This window comes from Elgaria multicarinata, chromosome 1 (genome assembly GCF_023053635.1).
Source record: "Elgaria multicarinata webbii isolate HBS135686 ecotype San Diego chromosome 1, rElgMul1.1.pri, whole genome shotgun sequence".
Classification (NCBI taxonomy): domain Eukaryota; kingdom Metazoa; phylum Chordata; class Lepidosauria; order Squamata; family Anguidae; genus Elgaria; species Elgaria multicarinata.
Window position 1 is genome coordinate 192,636,617 of NC_086171.1, and position 25,691 is coordinate 192,662,307.

The window sequence follows — 25,691 nt, forward strand, 5'->3', positions numbered from 1 at the left end:
TGCAGGTTTTGTTTATAAACTAGCAGATTTCTCCAGGTCAGTCAGGAACCGTACACAGTTTTTAAGTATTAAGCATGAGAGCAATTATTATGCATAATAATTCTGTACACAGATTTTAAGTCCGAAACATAAAAACAAACTATTGTGAATTTGGATATGCATGTTACTTATCTTTTTTAAAAAATGTTTTACTTACACAAGGCTCACAAAACCAATTCTCTCGTTTTTGGCAAGCAGCTAAATAACATTCTGGACATACTTCAATTTCATTCATCTGTAAAGAAAAAGATTGGTTATTGCAAGAGTTGGAGTGTGTGATTAAATGAATTTGTTATTTTATTCTATCTTGTAATAAAATATGGACAGCCATTCATAATCTTCTATTGTAGAGAATTTTACAAGTCTCTAGATTTTGCAGGTCTGTGCATTCAGGAATGAAAGCACACTAATTTTTGTTGCTTCCCAGTGGACCGGCTACTTATTATCATGATGATATTTTGGACATTAAAGTAATTCATGTTTTAGCCTCTTATAAAAGCAGCTGGAGAGCAAAGAGATAAAAACAATGGGTCAAATGGGAAGATTCATATAATTTTTCAAAAAAATCTTTAGAATTTATGTGGAGCAACTACAGAATGTAGGTTAGGTTTTGGTAACATTCTTGTACAATAATTGAAACTAGTGGTCAACATCCAGTTGTGTCAATCCACTGACAGAATGGCAATTTCCAGTGGAGCAAATTCCATTTTCCCCATGCAGCCCACCATGCAGATAGCCCAACCTATATTCAGCTTTGGATGGTTGGAGAATCAGCTGGATAAGATTTGGGGTCAAAAAGCTGCAGAGGGGGAGGAGAGACTGGGAAAGTTCTGTTGTGCGGATAGTGGTCTGTTTCCATAATGATGGATTGTCTTATTAAGGTATGCTGACAAAGTCATTTTCAGCTTTGCAATGCCATATCTATGCCCAGATTTTCAAAACTGCATCTTCTACAAAACCCCAACATACCCACCATTTGAGCATTACCTTTACATGCAAATTATGGTAGCTGTGCCATGCAAATAAACACATATTACTGAAATCAATGCCTCCTGCTCTAAATTCCAAGAGTTCGCTCAGAAAAAACCCTGTAATTAGCTTTAGGAGCCAAACCTTCTCCGTGTTGTAGACCTGTTCCTTATAACATTCTCTCTCACACACACACTCTTTTTGAACTTACTTACCGATCCCTATAATAAAATAAAATATGAACAGCCAATTTCCTAATAAAAACAATCTAGCCTATATGCTTGAGATGCATTGGAATCTTATACAATTCTATTCAGACGTAAGCTCCACTGAGTTCAATGGAATTTTTCCCAGGAAAATGAGTATAGGATCGCAACCTACCACTCTGGACAGTAGCTTCTTTTTGTGCAGGAAAGAATAAAGTTCTAACTCATTTTATAGATTGATGTCATACGCAACTATTATACGGTTCCTTTCAACCATGATTCTATAAAAATATATATTACATTTTAATTGATATAATAATAAAAGCTAACTAGGGAATACGTACCTCATGCTCACAGATTTTGATTATGACTTTTGCTGTTTGTGTCAATTTGTGATTTCCTGAGGAAACAGATAAGCAAAGATGTCTAATCAAATCTCTGTTGTACTAAACTCTTGCTATGTGTATTTTTTATCCTAAAATAAAAATTTCTGTTTTTATTTTACTGTTTGGTATCCATAACGTTTTAAAAAGGGAATTATAAATAGCTATTTTGAAACTGCCAGTACAAATAAAGTTGCATAAAAAAATAAGGCTTTCATCCATTCCTGAACCCAGGCATAACATGGTCACAGCACTTTGGAAATAATCTTCCCTCTATTTAAATAGTAATGCTTAGATGGCATTAGTGTTATATATCACCATTCTCACAGTAGACATTTCAGTACACATTTTCAACCTACCTCCTTATGAAACCAACCAACTTGAAGAACATCACACAATTAAGTCAGACCAAGTTTTAAAGTTGTAAAGGAGGACCAAAACATATTGCATTTAAAAAACAAAACAACTGGAATAGCTAATCACAACATGAAACTTTTGAAACATTTGGTTTACTTTCAGAAGGCCTTTTACAGAATTTAAATTAAAAACTTTATTTCAAATGGATCTATCTTCCAATTTTATTTAGGAGATTCTTGAAATGGGAAGAGAGGGGGTGTTGTATTCATCATAAGCACGATCCAGAAGAAACATCTCCTTTGATTTTTTAAGCCCTTGATGACTGATGGATCCAGCAGGGGCTTCTACCAGAGGAATGAGGAGAGGCGATTTTTTGGCAATTCCCCTCCCCACTGCAGCCTCTTAATTCTCCCTTCCAAATCCACTCTGTATGGCTGTTGATCTCTTTGGAACTCCATGGGAGGTGGCAAAAGGGGCTGCAGCACAGACGGGAAGTTAATGAAAATCGTCTCTTAGATTCCAAGTCCTTATGTTACGTTGATCAGCCTGTCATTTGTAGTGACGTTACCATAACCTAGTCTACTGTATACAGACTGATATATGTATTGTCTTCAAAGAAACAGGCACATACTTACCCCCATTGTAAATAATGCAGTTGTGCAAAATCCATTTGGCATCAGCCAAAAAAGCTTCAGTGCAACCATACATCTTCTTTTTAACATTCTGGGGGAAAGAGAGTATCAAAAATGTATTAGAAAATGAAAAATAATGTTTAAATCCAGGAGCTAGCCATTTTATAAAAAAATCCTAGCACTAGTGTAGTAATTATATATAAATGAATGAAAAGGTCAAACCTAGGTCTGATTAGATGCATCAAAGTGAGCTTATTGTCAAATGTTTTAGCTCTTTCAAATTCAAGAAGCTCTTGGATATAATCAAATATGCATTATTTTGGACATTAATTTCATTTGCATATCATTGTGATATATTAAGCACAATATTATATTAAACACAATTTAGGAGTTTTGGCAAAGTTACAGGATTCTTAACATCAGTGTTACTAATATCATTTCTACTTCACATATGAAAGGTGGGAGATATGTTTAGAGTACCATAATGCATGAGACAAAAATTGATTGAACAGAATTACAATTACTTGCTTTTAGAACAGTGACATTTTTTATTTTTTAAAAATGGTGTTCATAGTTACAAAGTCATCTTCAAATCTGTGAACAGTGGAAAAAAGACACTCTAATGCAGTTTGCAACTATCTTAAATAACGGAGATAAACTGTCTATTCATCTCAATCAATTCTCATTCTGAGTGTTTCTAGAATCTCTCCTCATATCAACTCAATCAAATTCAGCTTAAGAGTATGTTAGTATTTGAGTATGTCATGGATATGGGAGGTGAAAAGACCATTATCTGCATGAGTGGGAGAAAGAAAGCGCGTTACTTTCCACTTCTGCTTTCACTTAACCAACTACATTAGCTCATGTGTAGGTTGTTGAGCGTAATGTGCGAGCCTGGACCAATGCATTGTTTAGCATCTAAACAACCCAGCGGTTAACCCAATAACAAACCTTGCGTTAACTACTGAGTTATTTAGCCCCTAACATCCCAACTGTCTGGATTTGCCCATCACACTCAACAACCTACAAACAAGCCGTTCGTAGGTTATTGATTAAAAATGGAAGTGACTGGCATGCTGCAGGCAGTGTGCATGCTCTCTCATGCTCATCCTCAACAGCTCATCGGTTGTTTAACCCATGGGCTGTTGTTATGTATGAACTGCCCCACAGTGTAGGTCATATATACTATTGGAAATTATCATTGTACCCGGATACAAAATAGTTCCAATTTCATCTCTAGAGAAGGAAACCTCAATTTAAGGTGTGACAAAATATATCTTTTATAAACCTTGTGAATGTTTATTTTTCTCAGTCTATAAAGGAGTTTTATTGTGTTCTAAAAAAACCCCTTCTTGCTAAGTAAGCCCATAGCGAAAATTTCCATAACACGGTTGTAAATTATGCTACACTGAGCCAGTTCCAAATTCACACATATGGGCATCTATACAAATGGAGAATTAAGCTTTCACTATACTTGGAACGGCTAATGGATTCCATGATGTTGAAAGGGAAAACTTATTTATCATATAAATGGAGAAGTGTACTGATTTTAGAAAGAGAGAATATATATAGTTATAAGCATAGTAACAATCTAATAGAACTAAATAGGGTTCTTCTCCTTGCTGCCAACCAACCTTTTCTAATGTACAAAGATCCATTGGGTGAAAGATGTATTCTGCATAATCTGGATGTTGATCCAGTGAAACTGGCTTTTGAAATGGCTCTGTCTGTTTAAATAAACACAAAAAAGTTATGGACGGAAAGTTAATTCCATTCAGTTTGTTAGATTAATTATTTAAAACCTTTTGATCAAATAAAAAGATGCTGCAGTTAATCAGGCAGATTATAATACACACACACTTCTAAAAACTGCAGGTGGCAAGGACAATTTAGAAGAAGCATTACTTCTTGCGAGAGAAAAAGAGCAATATCCCCTTTGAAATGATACATGCTATGACACGCACAATCAAAAAAGCAATGTGCCTTTTACTTAATCAAATTGACTAAAACTCATCATCTTAATTCTGTTAGGATTTCTGTAATCAAATAAAAGCCTCAAAGAGCAGGATTTCACATATTACCAACATTGAGCAGCTTTCAAATTTATCATTTCCAACTTATATATGAATCCCATGGCCAACTGTGAAATATATATTTGAATCAACATGAACAATCTTAGATTTATGCTTTACAGAAATTAATGCAACATTTTGGCAGTATCCAGCAGGGTGGAACCACTAACATAATTCATATTGAGCTAGCATAAATTACTCTGGTGGAACTCTAGAAATCAGCATGACAGCTAACGCTATTGCACTGCTCTAGAGTAGTTTACGCTAGCTAGAGCAACGTAATTTACATTAGCAACTGCACCTCACTGGATACTGCCCTATAACCATAATGTATTTGCATTTTCGGGCTTTATTAGATATTAATCACTCAAACCTAGCTAACGTCCAGACTCATACCAGTGTCACAGTCTGTCCAGTGAAAAGTAGACAGAAAAAAGCCTTAGCGAGCTAGATCTTTTTTAGCAGATAAGGTGTTATATAAATGTTAATAATAAATATGGGATAATGAATTGTCAAGCATACATATCAAATAGTACATTTTTTAAAACAACAGCAACAAGAGGAAATCACATAGATTATGCTTTTGCTCGCTCTCTCTTCATTTTCTAAATATTTCTTTTCCCAGTGTTCTAGCATTACTGGTAAAAGTTATATATCAATTCAATACTTCACTGTATGTAAATTATATTTGTTAAGTGCCACAAGAATCTAATCTATGTTCTGCCAAACCTTGGTCTTTACAACATTTCAATCATGATTCAATGAAGTAGAACTAGAATTTTTCTATCACTGGAAAACCTAAGCGAAGGCTGTGAGAACATGCATTCATCATCTTCCAAATCATGGCCTTATTGTTACATTAATGGCAACAAATTTGAACAGTTAACATTTGTTAACAGCACTTCAAGTAAACACAGAGACAGAATGGGAAGGGACAGAAATCCAATTATAAAGCTATTTTGAAGTATAAGAGAGATGGAAACATATTTCTAGCACCTTATTCTTCAATGGGTCAAGTTCTAAAGCAACTCTTAGAAATAACTTTAGTGGAACAGTAGCATCAGTTTCTATTCCTGGAACACGAACTATGGCCAATCATATGAACAAACTTCTTGGGTGAAATTATAGGTGGCATGCAATTCATTTGAATTTGAATGGTAAACTCCTTCGCTGCTTAGGGTACAGGCAATTTGCTTTCTTTTCTTTTTAGCAGCAGTGGTGGTAAGCAGCCAATGTTGTTCCACTGTATATTACATAGGACAGGGATGGCAGATGATACTAGATGCTTGTGTAATTTGCAGTAGATTGGCAAAGGCTTCTAATTCACACTTGTTTCACAACAGCAACAACAATATTACTTTTTCCACCTAAATTAGTTTGCTGAAATGAGGAAACCTTAAAGTAACCAGGAGTGGACTTGTGTTTGGAGGGACTGTGAGTTAAGTTTAGCTCTGGTAGTGAAAACAAATCCCTAGGCTCAGAACGAGCTCAGACATACCTTGTTCTTTAATTCTAAGTGCATGACTTTTTTACCTGACTCTGGTTGGTGAATCTTGGGATTTTAGTTTAACAAACACAGTAGATTCGACAAGTCTGCCCATCCCTGACATAGGGTAAGATGGTCCTAGAGTGCTTTATCTGCAGCTATAAATCTAAAGACTGATTATCCATAAACAAATAATATACAACCGAGTCAAGTATCAATACATTATTCTTACCCCTGGCTGTTTCATTTTCTGTAGTGCAAACTTGAGCAAGTAGGATAGCTGTTCAATAGTGAGCATTGTCATAGCTTTACTCTGTGTTTCTATGCATTCCGCTACAGTAATTTTCTAAAAATAAAGATTAAAAATGCTGAAAATTTGTAAAATGTGTAGAGATGACTAGCCCAACTCCCCTTCATTATTATGGAACATGCAGATTACTGACACATGCAAACACAAATAATGAAATTTGTTTCCCATTAAGTGGTGCAATGGGTATAACAACTGTCCTGTATTCATGAAAGTGTGCTAGATTTCCAAATAGTACTCTAAAATAGAGGGAGAGATATTTATTGTGTCACTCCTACAGGGGAAAAAAGATCAAGACTGTGGATGATTTTCTGGCAGTTGCTTGCTGACCCCCCAAATATTACTGAATTATGAAACTGACAGATCCATCCATGGCTTTGACTCAGACATACTCAGACTTAGAGTAGTCCTATGGATCCCACCCAATGTGTCTGGGCTTTTGAGCAAATCTTGTTTACTCTCTCAATCACGTCCAAGAAGCATAGGACACAAAGGAAGATAGTGAAAAAATAGAAATCAAAGGTAACAGGAGAGGGACTTGGTGCCACGGGGGGAATGGAACCTGAGTGGAGTAATAATATCACACCCAGAGCAATGGATAATTTACTCAGACATGCTAATTTTTCTAAGCAATAAAGTTGAAACTGCTTATAAGTGTAGAGGGCTGTAATTATGCACTTTCAATCTGAAAGGACAGAGAGTACCACTTTTTCAGATGTTGGGGTAACAACCAGATTGTGTGTGAGGCAAACATTAGACCCATACATAGAATGATTGCTGGTATCTATCTTGTATTACTTTCTGCTATTTTTTTTGTTCCTTATACTAATAACCTCATAGAGACAACGAACAAAACGTGCTAATGGTATAGAAACGGCTTCCCTGTGAAGTCTTTCTACACTGTCCAGTAAGCATTAAATACTGAAAACAGATGGGTAAGGCCATTTTCCCCCATCTTGACAATTAAGGAGGAACCAATCCTACAACTGGCCTTACTCACAGGTATACAAATGCTTATCAAAATGGTATGAGGAAAACATCACAGGGGAGCAGCTTCTACCAAGATGGGGAAAATGTAAATGGGGCCACATACATACACAATTTTGCCCTCACCCCCACAGTTGTACTTGACAAAATGAACACAGCGTATGTAGATGATAAAGGGTGAGGCAAGGAAACATCAATCAAAGAAAATCATAAACTAATAAATATTGGCAAAAGCCTTATTTTATTTTATTCCTTCTCTACCTTTCCATGAAGTGACCAGGTAGTCAAACTGGATGGAAAGAGAACAATGTTCTGAGAGGTGAAAAACTAATAGCAATGACACAAATATGCACCTCATATCAAACTAACCTCACATTCTGGGCAAAACCAATCCCCCTCTGGCTCCGCTGTCAGTTTCAGACACTTAGCGTGATAAACCCGAGGGCAGAGTTCACAGCAGAGGACTTGGCCTTCCCGATGACAAACCCAGCAATAGAAATCATTTCGTCCATCCTGCGGTACAACATCAACAGGGTCTGTGGTGAGTGGCTGCTTCATATAGTAAAACGGACCATGTCTTAGTTCTGACTGAAATGTAGGCAAGAAAGACAGGTTTGGTTTCAAAACAAATTTGCATTTTCAAATAAAAATAATAATCAAACATCACCACACCACCCCATCAGCATGTAATAGAACCCGCCTAAGTGTTTATGCAGTTCCATTCTCTCATTCAGCTTACATATATCCCTTAAGACTGGAGCAGGCAACCCAGTGTTCTCCAGATGGTTTACAGCTCCCATAATCCCTGATGATTGGCTATGCTAGTTGGGGTTCATGGGAGTTGTACTCCAAAACATCTGAAGGCACCAGGTCACCTACTTCTGCTCAAAGGGAGGTGCAGTTTCACACTTCAGATGTTCTGAGGCTCCTTAATTAGGACCAAACTAGACTTGACAGTATTCATGCAATTAATAATCTGTGATTGTTTTGTTTTTAAGCAAACAGCAGCCATAGCTGGGTTGAGGTGGGCTTTAACCCATCTATGATGGTGCTTGCTTCCTGTTCCATGTTAACTAGCTTGCTGCCAGGCCAAAGGCCTGAAATAAATAACACATTTATTAGTAGGAGTGTGCACCGAAGAAAAATTTGCTTTGGAACCCACTTTGGAGGGGGGGGGGGAGCGATTTCTTCAGTTGGGAGCCTTGGATCAGATTCAAAGCAGACCCTTGCTTTGTTTGCCAAAAGCTTCAGATGCAATAGGAAAATCAATGAATTGCTACAAGACTTCCATGTTTTGTCAAAACTGAATGAAATTTGTAAGTATAAGCAGCCCCTTCTGAGCGGATGAGGTTGCAGGTTTTAGAGAAATAAGGTCTGGGGCAGGGGGTTTGTTCAAGGAGAGCCTTTAAGTTCTAGATTAAAAAAAAAAAACCAAAAATTGAAACTTGGATACCCTACAACCTAGAGGTGCCCCCTAGGCAAGTTGCCTACAACAATGCAGAAAGATTGGTCCAGAGGTTATGCAGTTAAGATGAATGAAGAACGGTATGAGACAGACATGGACAGGAGTAGGGAGAATGGATCACAATGGTTCTGCTGCCTCTGCTTTTACCCATCCCAAGCTCCATGCTGTAGAAGTTCAACTCAAATGCCTAGCTGGGTTGGGCCATTGGAAATGCCCAATGGCCCAACCCAGATGGAGAGGGAGGGGTCAATAAGCACATCTCCACTCTCTGAATTTCATGAGAGAGAATGCGTTAATAGGACAGCAGTCAAACAACAACAAACACAGATACATTGTCAGACAGGTATTAAACATTATCTTCACTTACACAGAGAGGCCTACAAATAACACTGAAATTCAATCCAATACTTCTATGACCAGAATGAGAGCTGGGGTGATGATGATTGGAAGGTGACTTTCTTATAACTAACAACATATATTACAAGCAAAGACAGACGCAAGCAACAGCCAGAGTAAATTACAAAAATTAGGATGCAAAGAATTGGATTTTAGGAAAGGATTGGTGTAGATTGGAATAAGGGAAGCTGTAAGTCGCAGAAGCAAAACCAACCACCAAGTCCACAAACTCTTGACGCGTTGCTGCACCTAAGAGAGTAAATTTGCAAAGAGAACTTCTGACATGTTGCATCAACATCCCTCCCAAAAGCACTGTGATTAAAGAGGTAGAATCATTCTTTGATTGGAAGGTAGAGCTGTCATTCACAAAATGACACCCCCTCTTCTGCCTCCCTCTGCTTGGTATTTTCCTTTTATGGAGGGTTGGGGGCAGGCAGATGCTTCATATTAGGCTTTCAAACAAACAAAGCAACTCACTGAAGCAGGGCCGAAGTTTTCAGCCAAGCCCGCTTTGCTTCAGAGCGCCTCAGTTCAGAGGTGGTCCGAATCTCTGAAGTGAGCAACTTCAGCTCAAAATTTACACGAAGGGGATTATTCGTCTACTTATTTTCTACTTATTAGAATACAAAAATGTGTGGCTTGACTGATGCTGACTGGCTCATTTGACTAAACCAGGATTATAAATCAAGGACATGGTTTCTCATCATGTTCCTCTCTCATACTTATTTGCTTTTTCTTCAAACTTCAGAAAAGCTGGAGTATCTGTCAATAGCAATATACAAACACATTTTATTTATTTATCTGTCTATTTATTATAGTATTTCTATCCCACCTTTCCAAGACCAATCAAGGCGGCTTACAAAAGGTCCAAAACATAAACGTCACAATCAGATAGTAACACAGCAAAAACATTAAAAACCATTAACAATTTTAAAAGCTGTTAAAAAGTTCCTTTTTAACCCCCTTCCTGAATGCAAAGCACGTGGAACCACTCACAACTCCAAAGTACATTTCAGAGTTTGGGAGCAACATAGGAGAAAGCCCTTTCCCCCATGCCTGACAAGCAGGTCTCTGCAAATGAGGGCATCTTGTTTCGAGATTTGTGACCTAACCTCTGGATTTTTGCCTACCAAAGTAAGAAACTCTGCTGGGTGTGGGTGGGTTGAAGACTTGAATCTCAGAGGTGGTAAATACTTCTGTGTGGGAGGTTAAGGTCCCTTCTGTTCTCAAGAAGGCAATTGCTTAACCTATACTGAATAAATCTAGCTTAGATTCAGAAAGCACTGATTCCACATTCTTTTTTAGCAAAGCATTTGCCACATTCAAAGCAAAGTACAATTTGGTCTTTAAGTGGATACTGTCAACATTCTGTACAAGAAAAGCCAAAAGGAATTGTATGTATTTACATTAGAAATTCTATTATTTTCTGACTCGAAAAACTTTGTGAAGAAAGCCATTCTGCAGATTTAACGCAGCACTATAGAAAAAAATATTTCAAGATTCACTAAACCTTATAGAGAAAAGTATGGTACTAAAATCTGTGCAATTTCACTAGTGCATGTTTTAAATGCCCACATACAAGTGTGCCAAAGATACACACACATTATATGCTAGCTAAGATATATTTTATGAAAATGTAAATGCTTATAAACATAAACTATTCAACAATGGGCCAGATCAAAGTAAAAAGAAATTATTAATATGATCCTAATCTTTTCATGTAGTCTTCATGTATTATCCAACTATAGTACTAGTTTATTGTTGTAACCACAGGTCATAACACAGTAAATCAAACATACACATAGAAATAATAAAATATATAATCATCATGCAAAAACCCAACAGCAATTAATTGCTAAAATACAAATAAAATCCTGAATACCTAACTGCAGTTATGGCTATAACGAAGGAAATCCTAGTACTAAAACTAATCCGAGACTACAATTTAGCAAGATGTCTAACAGGATTAGTAGATACAGTTCTCTTTCTAATTTTAAGAGTCAATAGGGTAAAGATGGCCACTTGGTAGCTGACATAAAATAATGAATACATTCCACTTCAGAGCCTGTGAATTTAGCAACAATCTTTCCCAGTGTTTTACCTCTAACTGCTTCATAAAGCAGGCAATGTTTTATGTCTTCCACCTGCCCCTGGCCACAGGGCAGAGAGGCTGCTCCACGGGAACTTTGCGAAACCTGCCCTCAAGATATGCCATGGGCACAGACGGAAAGCACAGGCTTGTAAAGGCCTTTCTTAGTGGTGCATCAGTAAGATTACATAGATACGGAGAGGTAAATTTATTTTTCTTAAATGGGGGTACCACAGGGAGAACTTTGAGTGCTGCATCAAACCAGCATCTCAGCTAGCATTCTGCTCAAGGAGTCAGTCACGAAGTTTTTTGTGTGTGTCTCAGGACTTAATGTCCTCTAACAAGGGTAGAGAGTACATTTGTAGAGTGTGGGACAACGTATTTGCCCACTGGTTCCCCTCCCAGTATACAAGTAGCAGGATTTACTAAGTGGTCTTCAGGGAGACTATCAAGTTTTTTGAAATATTTTAAAAATGACAGATTGGCTCTTACAGAAATTGAGGGCAGTCCTGCCTCCATCTTTAAATGGGAGGCAGGAGTGCCCTGAGGGAGACCCAAGATTTTCCTTAAGAAATTATTTTGAACTATTTCCAGGTGGGCAAGAGCTAATTCCAGCCCCAGATTTCTACCCTGTATAGCAACTGTGAGATCACTTTACCCTGAAATATTTTGAGAGTAGGGTCTATTAATTGGCCTCCCTTGAAAAATAAGTATTTTAAAATAAACCCCCACCCCCCACTGTACGACAGGCAGTTGTTAAAGCTGTATTAAGATGTACCTTCCAAGATAGAGAATCCTGGAATGTAACACCCAGGTATTTAAAGAAGGGGCATTGCTCTAATGGTTTAGCATTAATTGTCCACCTGTGTTTAAGTCTGCTACCACCGAACACCACAATTTTTGTTTTGTAATAGTTAATCCTCAACTTCTCATTTTCACAGTAATCAGCTAAGATTCTTCAAAGTCCAATCTCAGCATAAGACATGAGTGCAATGTCATCTGCATACAGTAAGATTGAGACTTTACACCCACTGAACGAAGGGGGGGATTTGTGTGACTTCATAGCCTAAACTATATCATTAATATAAAAACTGAATAAAAAAGGAGCCAGCAGACAACCCTGATTGATGCCTCTCTTCAATAAAATCAGATCAGATAGGGACCCTTAGTGATTTACTCTCACCCTAGCCATAAAGTTGGAATGCAATTCAAACAGTAATCTACGAAGTCATCTGTCAATATCAGTCCTCTCAAACTTTCCCCACAATCTCGATCTATTGATGGAATCAAAGACTGATGTGAGGTCAATAAATGCAACATAAAGACATTTTCCTTGGCAGATGGTATACTTCTGAGCCAAGGTCTTCAAGGTATTACAATGGCCTATTGTACTGTGAACTCTATGAAAACCTGCCTGCTCTGGATGAAAAAGTTTTGTCATCTCTGCCCAGTCCTCCAGCTTATTTAAAAGATGACAGATATATAGCTTGGAGGATATGTCCAGAAGGCTATAGAGTGATTGCCTTTTTAATAATTTGTGTAGATGATGCTTTGTTTCCTGTTTAAGGGAATAACACAAGCATTATTAATTTCAAAAAACAGCCTTGTAAGAATAGGGAACCATCAACAAGCATTCAGTTTAAAAAACTCAGGAGGCACCATATCCTCCTTTGGGGCTTTCCCTAAAGACAGGAGTATCGATCAGCTGCCTGCACTCTAAATCAAAGATTGTAGGCCACACTGGTGGTGAGTCTAGATCAGGAATTGTGCATTTGTAAGTTGACTCACTCTGGGTACTGCTATAGATAGCTGGAAAATGTTGGAACCACGTCTCAGCTGAAATATGTGCATCAGGAATGAAATTATATGCTCATGTACCCATGGCTACCAATTCCCAGGACATCCTATCATGTTTTTGTATTATACAGAGTCCCAGTTGTCTCCATTGATCTTTATAATAGGAGAGTTTCTTAGCTTTCAAGAGCTGCTTATATTTGGAATGAAACTGGGTCAGCAATTGAGTTGAGGAATTTAATCTATACACCCTAACTCTATTCTGGAGTTTGTGCAGAGCCTGCTGTTTTAATTTGCATTCCTGGTCAAACTAACTCTTCCTTTTGGTTCCCGTCTGTAACAGACCTACTATAGTCAGCTGGGGATTCATCACAGAAGTGATGTTGGGGAAAAAATATCATAAATGTCTGACTTGAGTGATATTGCAAGATGCCTCCCATTTTAGTATTTGTTGGGAATTTAGCAGGGTTGCTATCTTCTCACTAAGACCCACATTCCATTTAAGATGTCGCTTACCAGGGGCAGTACCCCCCAGATTGTGACATATCACTGGTGGTGGCACAATACAAGTGGAGAAGGTCATAATCAGGGGTAGGTGGTCATTTTCTGGTCAATTATGTATATCAAATGAGCAAACCCAGGAGAAAAATGACAAAGAGACCAAAGCACTGTTTGAGTTTAAAAAGTATAAAATCCATATGAGTTGTTGCAATCAGTGACACAGAGGCTGTAGAACCCAAATCTGAAGGGCAAATCAAGATGTAGACCCCTTGTTTCATAGAATCATAGAATAGCAGAGTTGGAAGGGGCCTACAAGGCCATCGAGTCCAACCCCCTGCTCAATGCAGGAATCCACCCTAAAGCATCCCTGACAGATGGTAGTCCAGTTTGTTCAACACCTTATCCAAGGAGGTCCAAATAAGATGTGATGAAGCCTCTAGGCTAGCCTGCATATTTTCTTATAAAACTGTTTATATCCTGGCCAATCCTCATATTAAAGTCCCCAACTAATAGGATGTCAGCACCAGGCAGTAATTATTCAACTTTATCCAGCATGTTTGCAGGGACGACCAAACCTGAAACCATTTTCCTGCCCACTGGAAAGTATACATTAATGCAAAGAATAAACCCCAGATATTTGCTAGCTATCTGGTCTGTCTGAATATACTCACTGTCAGACCAGTCCCTTTGCTGGATGTTTCCTTTGACCTCAACTGAAATTAAAGTTGCTAGCCCTCCACTTGCTCTCCTGTGAGAACCATGTTTAATCGCTGGTAAGGCAAAGATGCTAAACCCCTGAAAATAGAGTAAAGAAGTGTCCTGACACCATGTCTCCTCAAAAAGATGATAGCCAACTGTGTAGCACCCAAAACTAAACATAATATCCTACACATTTTGCAACTTAAAAATTGGTAGATCAAGTACCATTTTTTTTAAAAATTGCAACATAAATAGCAGTAGTGTGGCTAAAGAGCAATGAATACAATATTGATTGACAAAATAAGCAAAGATAGGGAACACATGCCAAACTGTACTAAAACTAAAGTGGCCCCAATGCTCCAATTAGGAGAAATTCTCTAGTGCAAACTAGGTCTGAGGCTTGAGAGTGCTCCTCATCCATGTTCCTTGGGCCTCCAAGGTACACCTTCAGCAAAACACAAAGATCACACTTGAGACTTGACATTCCCAGTATTTCCAAAGTTAGAAAACCAAATAAACAGACACAGGAACTTCCAATCTCTTATATACATTCATCCTTCTTTATATGTGTAAGAATGGGGGTGTTCAGACATTCACAGGGGGGGAACCATCGTGGTTTCTTCTCACCCCCATGGGTGCTGTGCATGCATCCATTGTTTACATAATTATCCACGCTGCAAGTTGTGGGTTGTAGGGTCAGTATGAAGCCACCCCAGCCGCACCAAGTTCAGATGATGCGCCAACCCATGCTGTAGTGCAGGTAATGATGTAAATGATAGCCCTGCACAGAGGTGGAGAAGCCACAATGGCTTCCTGCCCCCATGATCAACCAAACCCAGACAAATACAATTGATTATATCACTACAATCTCAAACTCTCTTTACCCAATCAAAAAACAAAGTTCAGATTGCCCCCATTGTTTCACCTTAAAATAAATGACTGTGTAAACAATGCTACTACTGGTAAGTAGGCAAACATAGATGAAATTTATACAGTTCTATCTAGGCATGAAATAAGCTGATTGCTCTAAGGTAGTGATCATCCTCGAGTTTTATGCTCACATTTTAAAAGATGAATTTATTGAGAACAATCTTGAATTCAAAATCTCTGGCATGCTTCCTGAAGTAAACAAGCCCTACCTAAGTCATAAATGGCCCACCCTAGTCTGTTCTCCAACTCCTTTTTTTGTTTTGCATGTTCAGGCCTCAATTTATCAAATGACACTCCAGTTGCAAAACTTTTCAATTCCAAATGTATTTCCTCATATTCACAATAATTTGCCGGTAGCCGTAACACTAAAGGCACACTATGCCCCTGTTTAGACAACACGTTAAACCATGACAGTTAAGTGTTTTGAGCTAAACATTATGGCTTAGCATGTTGTGTGAACCATGACAGTATTTTATGTGAATCATTCATAACCACGGTTTAAACACGCTCACTAACCATTTGCTGCAAAAGGGTTAGCAGCTTAACCATGGCTTAGCATGTTGTCTGAACAGGCCCTACCTGTATTAATTCATCTCAAAGTGGTTACTAAAAACTACAATACATAGTAGCAGTTATGACTACTCAATGATATCTGAGACATTTTGCAGAATAAGACCTTGGATCTGCTCCGACTTGGATGCCAAAGAAATAGTGTGGGTCTACAGGATGTACATTTGGCAAACTACTGGTCCCGCTATTATGAATACTTTTCAGTTTGTATGAACGATGGAAGTGGGCAGGAGTTTTGAAGGAGCAAGGCTTACCACATATATTCTTGCCCCATTTCCATACAGGAATATTGAGGATGCCAAAGGGAGACTAGCTTAGTGGGTCAGAGGACTGATGAATGCCTCTTTGTGTGAAGGCATTCGACCATCTAGTCTTAAGGAAGTGGTAGTAAAACCTTGCTTGAATCTCCTTCAATGTTGGATTGATGTTGGATCTTTTCCAGCCAATGTCCAGTATTCTATTCCTAGTTAAGGAGTTTGAGCATGTGATGGATTCTCAATTCCAGGTTTTCTTGGATAAGGCAGATTATTAAGACCCATTTCAATCTGGCTTCAGGCCAAGCTATGGAAAAGAAACAGCTTTGGTCAAACTGGTAGATGACCTATGCTGAAAACTGACAGGTGTGCACCCTTGCCACTTCTGCTAGTCTTTCCAGTTGTTTTTGATAGCACTGACTGCAGTATCACCCTGGATGGCCTAGCAAGATGGAATTGGAAGGCACTGTTTTACAGTGCTTCCAGTCTTTTCTGGATGGTCAGTTCCAGAAGGTGGTGCTAGCGGATTGCTGCTTGTTGCCATGGCTATTGGGCTATGGTGTCTCACAGGATTCCATCTTGTTCCCTGTGCTTTTTAACATCAACATAAATACCACCAGGGGAGGTTGTTCAGAGATTTGGAGTGTAGTGCCATCAGTATTCTGATGACACCCAGCTCTCTATCTCCCTTCCATCTGATTCCAGGGAAGCTGTTGAGGTTTTGAATCAGAGTTTCGAGTTGGTGATGGGACATATAAAGGTGTAGAAACTGACGTTTAATCCAAGTAAGAGGGAGATGCTCTTGATAAGAATGATTGCTCTAGGAATAGGAATTCAGACTTTTTGGACACTCCCTTTGAGGTTTCAGGTGTGTAATCTGAGGGATCAGTTTTCAGTTTTAAAACCAGGATGCTCAGGAGTTAGCCACGGCCAGGAGTACTATTGCAGTTAGGTTGGTGCTCCAGCTATGCCCATTCCTAGAGATATCAGATCTGGCAATAGCAACCCATGACTTAGTTACATCCTGATGTACTCTTAGTTACATCCTGATGTACTCTTATGTGTTTTATTCGCTGTTGTTCCCCGCCTTGATCCAAGTGGAGAGGCGGGTAAGAAATAAATAATTTATTATTGTTATTATTTATTATTATTATTAGGGGCTGCCTCTGAAAAGTGCCCAGACACTTCAGCTGGTGCAAAACACAGCAAGTCTGTAAACTGCAACATATTATTAGGATCATATTACTCACTAGTTAAAACAGGTACACTAGCTTCCAGTTTGTTTCTGGATACAATTCAAAGTGCTTATTATGATCTTTAAAGTCCTGTTATACAGTTTAGGCCCTGCCTGATCGTTAAAATCCTCCAGTGAGACTCTATTATGTATCCTGCTAACTTCTGAGTTGAACTTAGTGAGAATGAGAGGGTATTTTTGTGACTGCCCACCCTAGAGAGAATTCACCTCCTCATTGATGACTTTTTGCCACTGTGTGAAAACCTTCCTGTTCAGGCAAATTTTTGGCATGTTGCTCTGCTACAGTTTATATAGTCTTATTAATATTTTATCTGCTGTTTTGTTATTATTACATTACTTATTGCTTTTTATTCTTGAATTTTAAAATGTTTTGATCCATTTTACTGATATATTTGTACTGTTAGCAGCTGGTTTTGTCAGGATTCATCAACTACAAACAAACAGTTGTATTGGAGAGACTTCCTTTGATAAAGTCTACTTGAATATTACAGGTAACAAGAGTAGAGCATGCTAGTAGCTGCTGCTGTTCCACCAACATTATTATTTTTTATTTTTAAAAAAAGTACAACAACCATGAATTAGAAATACGAAAGAGTCATTTTACTATTTATGCAGATTTGACACAACCACACAGGCAGAGTAATCCTGGGGTGGTGGTGAGATTCCATTGTTCAAAATCACCACTTCCTAAGCCCTGCTATTTTGTGCTGGCCAGGGCAAAAGGAGGACATGGATTTTTCGTTCCACTCCTCCCATTTGGTCTTCTTCATTCCCCTCACCCCTGCAGCTGACATTAATGGGAAGGAAAGCATGTCAGCTCCAGGGCTAGTATACTTTTTCAGCCTTTTGAGGTGTGTTGGGGGTACAAGGGAGCATTGGGTATAGCAAATTCCAGGCCTCCTTGACACCCCACAGATTTTGGTCCTATTTCCTGCGAAGCACCGTGGGTGATACAGTCATAACAGCAGAGCTTTCCACCACGGCCCCAGGAATGCCTCCTGTGGCAGATCTTCCTATTCACCTGTAGAGATGAAGCACCACAACATCTAAAGGCCCCCTCAACTGCCCTAAATTTCAGTTCTACATATCAAAGATTACAACATTAGAAATGATCTATCTGCTGCTGATATTTTAGAATGACTTCACAGTGGTACAGAGAAACAGTCCTTTCTTTAGCTTACTGAAGAAGCAAGACAAGTGATTTGTAGAATGATTGCAAAAATATAAAGCACTTAAGATAAGTTAATGTAAAAATCTGTTTGAGTTTTTGCAAAGAAGCAGATACTTCCTAAGCATTAACAAATTTTATTTTGCCAGAAATAAGATTGAGACTAATCCAAAAACACACACACTAAAAACTACATCCACAACAACAACAACAACAACTCACTGCTCATTTGTAATTAACTTTAACTCAGGGTGCTTTCAATGGTTACAGCTTCAACCACTCATCTATTATGAATACAACACTCACATGAAGTTCATACATGTGATCCTTTAAAACCAACAACCATATATCCATTGTGTGTTAATTTCTACTTGAAAAATTGGAGCAGCGATGACGCTCCAATTCTTTTTATGTTCTTTCCCCCCACAAATGCCACAGTAATGGTTAAACTAATGTCACTGTTGAACATGTGGGTTACTCTATAGCTGAACTGCTAACACAAAAACTGTTCAAAGATAAGTAAATTAAAGATAAACAAGTAATATAAATATTTTATATTATTAGAAAATTGTTATTTCATTAGACTTGGTCTAGGTATATCCGTGCAGCCATTATCACTAAGGTGGGGTTGGGGAATCCACATGCTATTTTCATTGAATTTAGATGATTAACAATTTATAGGATGATAATATGGAAATCCTTCCTAATTTGATTATTTATTTCTCTGGAATTATTTAGCCAACTAATTAGCAGAAATATTATCAATTCTAAAATTATCTATGTACAATTCCCTTGCTAAACGTATTTATTATGTAAGTGGTGTAGTGCATTAGATGCATCAATTTAGCAACACAAATACAAAAGTTGCAGTTGGCGGAATAACATGGAAGGTGTTTTTGCCATAATTCCAGCTCCATCCAGGAAGATACCAACACTCTTCAGATAAGATTTTTCAGCGAGTGAATGTTAGCAGTACTTTTATACTTTACTTACCAAGACAAAAAAAGCCTGGTTACACACACACACACACACACACACACACACACAAAGAAAGAAAAGCACTCTATAGTAGGCTTCACTTGTAAGTTTCATAGACATCTTGGTTGTTCCAGAACTAGGAATGGAATAGTAATTGCCATATTCAGCAGGCCCTATAGCCAATGGAGAACCATTACCACAAACAAAGATACTGGACCAAGGGAAGTGTAAACTACCTAGTCATCACCATGAGTTTCATATACAACATTGCATAAGATCCACGAGTTCTATTACCTGCTCTTTATTATTACTGTTCAATAAGCCAGGTTTCTTTTTCTTTTTAATAGGGCTTGTTGATGAGTCTTCTGGAGAGTGACCATTGGAAGAGTGCGGAGGACTCGGAAACTTCCTTTTTTGTGCTGTACGTTCAGCAGAACCAGGATCTAAAATATATATACATACACATATATATTACAGCAACATTAAGGACCTATAACATATTATTACAGTTGTACTATTACTTTTAATTATTTCACTGAACAACATAATAATTCAAATAAAATGCAGTAAAGACAAAGCCATGAAGACTTTCTGTTGACACTCAGAACAAATTTTATTTGCATTTTGAAAAAAACCTAACTAATCCCCCTTACCACAATTTTTTAAAGATGTTGAGTCAAGATGTTTCAAAATTAGCATCTAGCTCTCCATTCATCAACTTACACAATTGTCACCAGCAAGACAGGATTCAGACAAGACAAGACAGTATGAAACTGAGGTCAAGCAGATAAATGATTATACACCATGGGAGTTCTAGGATCTTTTTTTTAAAAAATGTAATGGCACATTTGGTCATTGGTATTCTGAAAGAGATAGATAAAATCCAAGCATCACTGCTGGTCAGAATTGTGAAAAATCAACAGCTTAAGAAAAGTCCTGAGGAGATGAAGTGACTCAACTCTACTGCTGATGTAAAACCATTATTATTATTATTATTTGCATTTTTATACCGCCCAATAGCCGAAGCTCCCTGGGCAGTTCACAAAAACTAAAACCATTCAAAGTATAAAACAAACAGTATAAAAACATGATATAAAATACACATTAAAAACTGATTAAAAACATACCATACATGATTAAAACATCTTTAAAACATCCTTAAAACATCCTAAAAAACATGATCATGCATGGCCATGAAGTATTATGTGTAACCATGACATATTCTAGCAATTGTTCTACTGCTAACACAAAACATGCCATTGGAACTGAAATGAATTTTAGACAGCATATTATTTAGGTGACCAGAGAAAAATACACCATTAATCCAATGTAAAATGTAGGATTTGTGCTAGGCAGTGGGAGTATTTAGCTACCCTAAGGGCACAATCCTATGTATGTTTATTCACAAAAAAAGTCCTACAACTCCCAGCATCCTTCCAACCCATCATGCTGACTGGAGCATGTTGGGAATTGTAGAACTTTTTTTCTGTCTAAACATGTATAGGATTGCATCCTAAATATATATAAGTCCATGCACAACTAAGTGGGATACAGGTTCCCAAATTACTCGTCGATTTCCCTACACTGATATAGCTTATTTATAGGGGAAATCATATACATGTATGCCATCAAGTGTGAAAGATGTGTTGAATTTTACTGTACTTAAAAGCAATGCATCCAGGATTACCTGTTCTGAAAAATAAGCGCAGCTTAATGCCGGCTTGCCAGCAGTTTCTATTCTGGCTGAGTAACTTAGACCAGATTCACATGACTCATCTGCCACGGGCACATTAAATTCAGACAGACAAAAAACAAAATGGAACGAATAGCTGTGTGAATCAGCCTGAACCTTATGTAGGCCTTCCTAAAGCACAGGTAAATTACTCCAAGTAAAATTCTGGTGAAGTTCACATGGAATATGTAGTGCTTTATCTAGGATCTTTCCCAAGAGAATCTGCTTTCCAGCCTAGGAAGCAAATGCAGAAGTTCTGGTATAGCCAATTAGTTCTGCCACCCTAGACAGAAATTAATAGCAAATGTGCCAGAGAACACATGGGCCTATAAAAACAGTCCACTAGAGGGCATGGGATGGCTTCCCGTCATTCAGTGAAATTAAACAAGAAGCACGTGAAAAATCAGATCTCCAAAACTTCTGCAACAAATAGATGATCTTAATAAAAATAGATTCAGACCAAGCTGGTCCTTCATTAAAAGTATGTGTGAATATACCCTTAGTTTCTATTTTTGAGAGAATATTATCCAAGAATGTGGCCAATTCATACAGTATTAATAACTGCAAAGAAATGTACATATAATTGATACTGCCCCACAAGTCTAAGACCCACATACATAATCATGATTGCTTAAACCTGTGACAGCCATCCTGAACTATTCAATCCATGGGAATATATCCCAAAGGTTAAAATAAATCATATGAAATTGTTAGACGTCTAATTAGCTTCAGCATTAATATAATTGGATTAGTATATTCTGAACTACTCTGTTTCTAATAAATAGGCTACTTCTTGGTATTAGCCCAACAAGTAGAGAAATACAAGTAAAAGACAGACAAATTAATTCCACATAATCCCTTTAGTTTCAGATAAACATTGGTGAAAAGAGGGCAGACAGAAGTTAAAAACTTTTTAAGATGTAAGGGAAACAAAATGTTATACTACTGGCATAAACATGGAAAAATGAAGCTCAGAAGCTTTATGAACTACATTAGAATGCTTAGATCAGCCTTCCTCAACCTGGTGCCCTCCAGATGTTTTAGACTACAACTCCCAGCATTCCTGACCATTGCCCAAGGAGACTAGGGCTTATGAGAGGCATAGCCCAAAATATATGAAGGGCACCAGGTTGGGGAAGGCTGGTTTACATATTGGAAGACAGTGTAACATAGAGTATTTATCCCAATACAACTATCTACAGTCTGCTAATTTCAAATAGAGACCCCTATGCCACTCATTTTCACCTGCTTAAATGACAGTGATTAAATAACTATGCCAGTTCAAGAGCAACAATTTCCTTTTGCTGTTGCTGTATTTTCAAATAATTAATATGACAATAAAATCTCTCCATCCCTTTGGAATGAAGTTATTTTAGCATCACATGACAGCACATAAAATCCACTGCCTACTTACTATTCTGGAAATCTCTTTTTTTCCCATGAGTCACTTCATATTTATATTCAAAATATGTACTAGAAAGTTAACATCAATGAAATGTAACCAAGTACAAATATAAAAGCAAATCAAGGCATTATTTCTTACAATATGTATGAAAGTGTGCTTATTCAGGTGTTTTCACGTATGAAAAGTTTACAACGAAGATATGTAGTGAAAGGACAGATTTCTAGATAATTCCTAGGCAGTTCAAGAGCAACTACATTCAAGAATATGAATAGAAATATAATTGAATGACCCAGCCCATAGTGTAGCCTTGAAAACAATCTTTCCCAAATTACTAGGCTATAATGCTTTTTACTAGATTGCTGGAGGCTGGGAGCAGAGTGACAAAGACTTGCATTTACATGCTGGAGGTAGAAGTTGGGACTCCCCTCCTCTAGCATCCTTCTTGGTTTCTATACTGGTGAGTGAAGATACAAAAGAGACATCCATTCCTCAACTACTTTTGAAATCAGACACTATGATTAAGGTAGAATTTTATACTTCCAGTGATAGGTCAGCTTTAAAAACTAATTGCAATAGTTAGTAAACACTGAACTCTTCTTAGATTAAGAACATAAGAAGTGCCATGCTGGATCAGACCAAGGGTCCATCTAGTCCAGCACTCTGTTCACACACTGGCCAGCCAGCCATTGGCCAGGGATGAACAAGCAGGACATGGTGCAACAGCACCCTCCCACCCATGTTTCCCAGCAATTGGTGCACACAGGCTTATTGCCTCAAATACTGGAGATAGCACACAACCATTAGGGCTAGTAGCCATTGATATCCTTTGTCTCCAGGAATTTATCCAACGCCCTTTTGAAGCCATCCAGATTCACCTCTCCCACAAAAAATAACTGACTAGAATGTTACCAAGCACATTGCTCCTGTATACAATCCAGCTCAATTCAGCAAGGGAGTATAGCATAATGTTTTGCAAATTTTAGGAAACCATAACACCTTCTCCCTTTTCACTTAGAAATCTCAGTGGGTTTATCTACCTGACTCCCATACCTTCCATGACCTAATTAACTTCTCTTCCCAACTCCTACACTTAATCTGTACCACTCCTTCTACTTTCATTGTCTCTTCCCCAGATCTCCAGCCAGATGTAACTAGCTCTGCTCCTGAACGAGCCTAAAGAACTCTGGTCACATATGGATGAATGGCAGTTTGAAGATAGAGACAGGGTGTTTGGAGATGTTTGGCCCTTCTCCCTCATCATAGAGGCCTTTGCACCAACGTGCCCAATGAGTTAAAAAGGCAGCAAACAGCAAGGTGAACTGCGATCTTTGCCATCACTTCTTTCCCTCACATTGGCTTCCAAATTATTTTTCACACAACTGCTCAATTCAATGTAATGAGTCAAATGTTGCACTATCATCTTGCATGTCACAGAAATGGCATTTCCAAACTTGTTTTGCCAAGCCATTTTTCAGAGGTTCCGACTTATGTAAATTGAATGATAAAAGACACTTTCCACCTTTTAATAATGTCTTACCTATATACTTTCAGCCATGTTTAGGGTGCCAGTGGGGGCAGCTAGAATTTCACCTATGCTGTATCTAGCCCCTACATAACCCGTGCAGATATCGAACCTCACCTCAGAAGATAATGCATGGTCCTCCACTCATATAATACAAACTTACTGCAGACAAGTAGGCAAAGAGGTAAATGTATCCCAGGGACAGCAACTAATGCATACCATGCAGCAGTGATTTCCAAATAAACAAAAAAGATTAATCAACAAAATTGTTCCTCTTTGTTTGGGACTCCGTTTTGCTACCTAATAGTCACCTGGGTAGTCACTCCCACACAGCCCTCTCATGCTACACAAGCATCATATTCTAAAGAACCAGCATAGTGAAAACTAGACTGAAGAAGATGGTATTGTGTAGGAAACAAGATGCAACACTGTCAAAGACCATCCTACATACAGTCGTGTGAAAAAGAAAGTACACCCTCTTGGAATTGTATGATTTTACATATCAGGACATAATAACAATCATCTGTTCCCTAGCAGGTCTAAAAATTAGGTAAATACAACCTCAGATGAACAACAACACATGACATATTACACCGTGTCATGATTTATTTAACAGAAATAAAGCCAAAATGGAGAAGCCATGTGTGAAAAAGTAAGTACACCCTTACTGCTTCCATAGGAATTAAGATGCTAAGTAGCAGACAGGTGCTGCTAATCAAATGCCCGTGATTAATTGATCATCAGCAAGTATGACCACCTCTATAAAAATCGAAGTTTTTCAGTTTGCTGGTCTGGAGCATTCAGGTGTGTGTTAACACAATGCCAAGGAGGAAAGACATCAGCAATGATCTTAGAGAAGCAATTGCTGCCGCCCATCAATCTGGGAAGGGTTATAAGGCCATTTCCAAACAATTTAAAGTCCATCATTCTACAGTGAGAAAGATGATTCAAAAATGGAAAACATTCAAGACAGTTGCCAATCTTCCCAGGAGAGGACGTCCCAGCAAAATCACCCCAAGGTCAGACCGTGCAATGCTCAGAGAAATTGCAAAAAACCCAAGAGTTATATCTCAGACTCTATAGGCCTCAGTGAGCATGTTAAATGTTAAAGTTCATGACAGTACAATTAGAAAAAGACTGAAATATGGTTTGTTTGGAAGGGTTGCCATGAGAAAGCCTCTTCTCTCTAAAAAGAACGTGGCAGCACGGCTTAGGTTTGCAAAGTTGCATCTGAACAAACCACAAGACTTCTGGAACGATGTCCTTTGGACAGACGAGACCAAATTGGAGAAGTTTGGCCATAATGCACAGTGCCACGTTTGGTGAAAACCAAACACAGCATATCAGCACAAACACCTCATACCAACTGTCAAGCACGGTGGTAGAGGGGTGACGATTTGGGCTTGTTTTGCAGCCACAGGACCTGGAAACCTTGCAGTCATTGAGTCGACCATGAACTCCTCTGTATACCAAAGTATTCTAGAGTCAAATGTGA

General features: G+C 38.2%; 1 protein-coding gene across 12 annotated transcripts in view; it reads right to left on the reverse strand.

Annotated features, from left to right (window-relative positions):
- The window catches only part of ZMYND8 (zinc finger MYND-type containing 8), a 102,209-nt gene that overhangs the window by 34,023 nt on the left and 42,495 nt on the right, over window positions 1-25,691 (reverse strand). For 11 of the 12 annotated variants that reach the window (XM_063145704.1, XM_063145712.1, XM_063145687.1 and 8 more), the window contains 7 exons: window positions 19,832-19,980; window positions 7,808-8,026; window positions 6,377-6,490; window positions 4,221-4,313; window positions 2,590-2,677; window positions 1,559-1,614; window positions 197-274 (listed from right to left, as the gene is read on the reverse strand). In XM_063145704.1, coding sequence (XP_063001774.1) covers window positions 197-274; window positions 1,559-1,614; window positions 2,590-2,677; window positions 4,221-4,313; window positions 6,377-6,490; window positions 7,808-8,026; window positions 19,832-19,980 — 797 coding nt within the window. The remainder of the gene's footprint in view (window positions 1-196; window positions 275-1,558; window positions 1,615-2,589; window positions 2,678-4,220; window positions 4,314-6,376; window positions 6,491-7,807; window positions 8,027-19,831; window positions 19,981-25,691) is intronic. The other variant, XM_063145762.1, reaches the window with a different exon arrangement.